Below are 3,344 nucleotides of genomic sequence, written 5' to 3' on the forward strand. Positions count from 1 at the left end.
CTTCTTTTTGCCTTCTTCTCATCTCATTACCACAGCACCGGGATAACCACTTTCCCCACATGGGCAGCGGCCCGGCAGGCAAATGCTTAGCTCAGTGGCAGGTATGCGCCGGAGAGTTTGCTCCGGAAACAAACCAGAGCGAAGGAAAGCGAAAAAGAAAAGAAAAACAAAAGAGAGGCCATTCGCAGCTGTGTCGGCTTCCCGCCGGCCAATCCACGGTTGTGTTTTTGCCCGCACGCCAGAATCAGAGAATTTCTTTCTCCCTTCTCGGGACCCGCACCAAGACGTTTCCTTCCCCCCCCCAATGACATCTACCACTTTGACGTTGTCGTCGTCTCAGCCACTACCTTCATCTCCACCACTAGCGTCAAATCTCGAAAAACGGTCGGTGGCAGCTGCCGGGCCCGATGCAACGGGGGGGTGAGTATAATACGAGTCGAGGCACCTTGCAAGGTCCTGCAGGACTACGGTAGGCACCGCCCCTCATCACGGGGCTTTTTTTTCTCTCCTGTCCTTCATTCGTTTTCGACCCTGCGTCGCTAGCCTGGGCATCACCACACGCAGGGGGTTTCTCTCTTGGACTCTTGATTAGCTCGACCTACCTGAGGACACGGAAGCCCAACGACGACGCCCTTATTTTTGGATTTAAGCACCAGAGGTTGGTCGCATTCGCGCAGCACAGCCCATCTGCGGGGTTCGGGTAGGAAAAGGGAGTGATAGTTGGGTATGCTTTAGTAAGGCTGTTTGTCGATTATTGGCTGTGTGTGGTCATTGAAATGCGACGCGGTGAGTCGATAGTTCTGGCCCCAGCCTCACGGGAACGTGCCGCGAGCCCACACACATAACCCTCAGGCTTCCTGTGCCTCGGACACACACACTCACGACAGCTTCACTTTCTGCTTCTCTTTTCCACTGCCGCCCTTCCTTTTTTGTTTTTCTCCTCTTTCGGGGCTATCTCGCCCGGAGGAGGGTCTGCGCCCCACTTTGGCGACGCGACTGGTTCCAGGTTTTTCGATGACGAACCCCCCCTCTGAGGAAGAAGGGTCGCTGCACCATGAGGTCACGGTGTAGCAGCAGCTGGCCGGGCGAGGGTGCGCTAATTCGTTCGTCGACGACGCATCACAGCTTGGCGCCAATGGGTTGGGTTGTTGCTATTACTACTTTACTGCCCGCCAGCCCACCCTGCCACCATTTCTGGGATACCGGATTGGGCCTGGCGTTGACGCGCTGCGGACAAATGGCAAGACCTTTTCCCCTCGGGTTTCTGCTGCGGTTAGCTAAAAGACTCCAGGGGTCCTTGTCCAGCTCGGGCGCCAGGTGGCTTCATCTTTAGACGACGTTTCCTCTCGGGCCGCCACACGAGGGTTTGGCCCCCTCCTCAATCCGGCGCCTATTTCTGTTATCGCTTTTTGCGGTCAGGTGCTTGTCGTTGGCGAGCGGTGACGACTCATTTGTTCGGTTCCGTGGTGCCGTCTCCAGTGGGCTGTGCAAGTGGAAGTGGGGGAGACAGGGAGAAAAAGGCGAGAAGCCAAAGACGGGAAGCCGACAAGGTTTCTCGAATAAGCGGACTGTTGACCAGGTGTCAACGGCCCGGCGCTAGAGCCGGCGCAACGTTTTGCTATTTTGTCCTTCCCGCTAACTCGTGGGGACCCTTTTCAGGCACAATGATATAATTGTGCAGTGCTAGCGGGCTTTTTTCTTATGACCTGTCAAAACGGACCTGTCCCCCCCATTTTGCTTCCCCGCGGCCCCCTCCAAGAGAAGGTCTCTAGTGGTGCTACGATTCATGATGGAGAGAAAAAGAGAAAAGAGAGAGAGAGGTGTGGGCAACACCGTAGCGTAATGAAAACGGGACACGGCCGGAAAGCTGTCACCAGCAAGAGCCCGAGATGGAGAAAAACAACCAAGCGACGAGAACTTTACGCACCACGCCCCTCTCCCAAGTACTAGTAAGCGCCGTGTGGGACTTTGCTCGTGTTTCGGGCCCAGCCCGCTTGCCTCGCTTGTCGCTTGTTTCGATTGTTGGTGGGCTTTTCGGGCGAGCCGCGCTGGGATTCCAAGATGGCTGGCTGCGTGCGTGTTTTTTTTTCTTTCTCTTTTCCATGCTGGGGCTGGAAATGGGGCTGCGCTGCGGATCTAATGGCTGACTATTAGCCGACTGGCCAGAGTCGCCGCATCAGGACAGGACGATAATCCCTTCGTCAGCAGAAAACCCAGGGTACACTCTACAGTCGCATGCATGTGAACAGCCTCATTCGGAGCCTGCTTTCTTAGTCAGCCACTGCCTGCAATCAGAAGCAGCGATGGGGGAATGAATGTCGCGATTAGACCTGGCAAATTGATTCAAAGTAGGTCTGGCCTTGGCACAGCTGCGGTGGTGTAATTTTGGCAACATCACCCGGACGCCTTTCCCTTGATGAGGTGTTTTGCGCATCGGGGGGTGGGGACCAGCTTTGCCCATTCCAGGATAGGTTGGCACTTTCCTGCGCAGACGCCCCGCCAAGCCCTGTTTGTTTGCTTGTGCAGACACGAGCTCACCACCACCACCACCACCACCACCACGGAGCAGACGCAGCTTTGGTAATCTGCAGGCGCTCGTCCGGAGCGGCGTCTCGGAATTGCCGGTGCGCATTCTTTTTCCTCCCTTCCCCGGAAACCCCAAGGACTTTTGCGTCCCGGCCAAGACCCTTACTGACATAACCGAAGTGTGTATTGTGTGTTCGAGCCAAGCCTCTCAATAGTTCGATATGCTGCAATCACTCACCTTCGTCAAGACGCACCTGCAAGCTGCAGCTGCACCAATTCAGCCGTGGCTCACTCCACCCATCCCCCAGCAACCATATGCCGGCGACTCCATTCGCTTCGAGAGCAACAAGGCGGGAGGAGGAGGAGCTGCGATAAGTAGTCCCCAAGGGTGGGCTTGTCCCGGCTGGTGCGCCTGGCCCGGCTTTAACACAGAGCAGCAACCAGGTCGGCCCGGCCATGTCTGGCCGATAGCAACAACAACAATAACAATACAAACAATAACAACAACACGGATGACAAGGGGGGCTGCTGACGCCCGGCACCAGGGCGGCGGCGCAGGTGAGCAAAATTCCCAGAGTCAGCTGCCGAGGTCGAGTGAGGAAGGAACCTGAACCACATGTACGGAGATGTGAGGGTTAAATAATCTACAGTGGGGAGGTCACTCGTGAAGCGAGGGCAGGGGCCAGGGGTATGCACTAGCCAATCGATTAAAACGCGTGTGGGCGGATTCGAATTGGTGCTGCGATTGATGTTGAAAAAGAAATGTAGGCTAGGCCTTATTTAGTAGGGGCTGAACATGGGATGCTCTTGGCGCTACC

The 3,344-nt window shown here is 56.0% G+C and overlaps 1 protein-coding gene across 1 annotated transcript; it reads right to left on the reverse strand.

Annotated features, from left to right (window-relative positions):
- Positions 1-2,394: 2,394 nt before the first annotated feature.
- On the reverse strand, positions 2,395-2,632 carry GGTG_14289 (hypothetical protein; the record flags this gene model as incomplete). Its single annotated transcript, XM_009232216.1, has 2 exons — positions 2,395-2,506; positions 2,529-2,632. 2 exons carry the CDS (start codon positions 2,630-2,632, stop codon positions 2,395-2,397), a joined length of 216 nt encoding a protein of 71 aa, XP_009230480.1.
- Between the last annotated feature and the right edge of the window lie 712 nt (positions 2,633-3,344).

Source organism: Gaeumannomyces tritici (genome assembly GCF_000145635.1).
Source record: "Gaeumannomyces tritici R3-111a-1 unplaced genomic scaffold supercont2.222, whole genome shotgun sequence".
NCBI lineage: Eukaryota > Fungi > Ascomycota > Sordariomycetes > Magnaporthales > Magnaporthaceae > Gaeumannomyces > Gaeumannomyces tritici.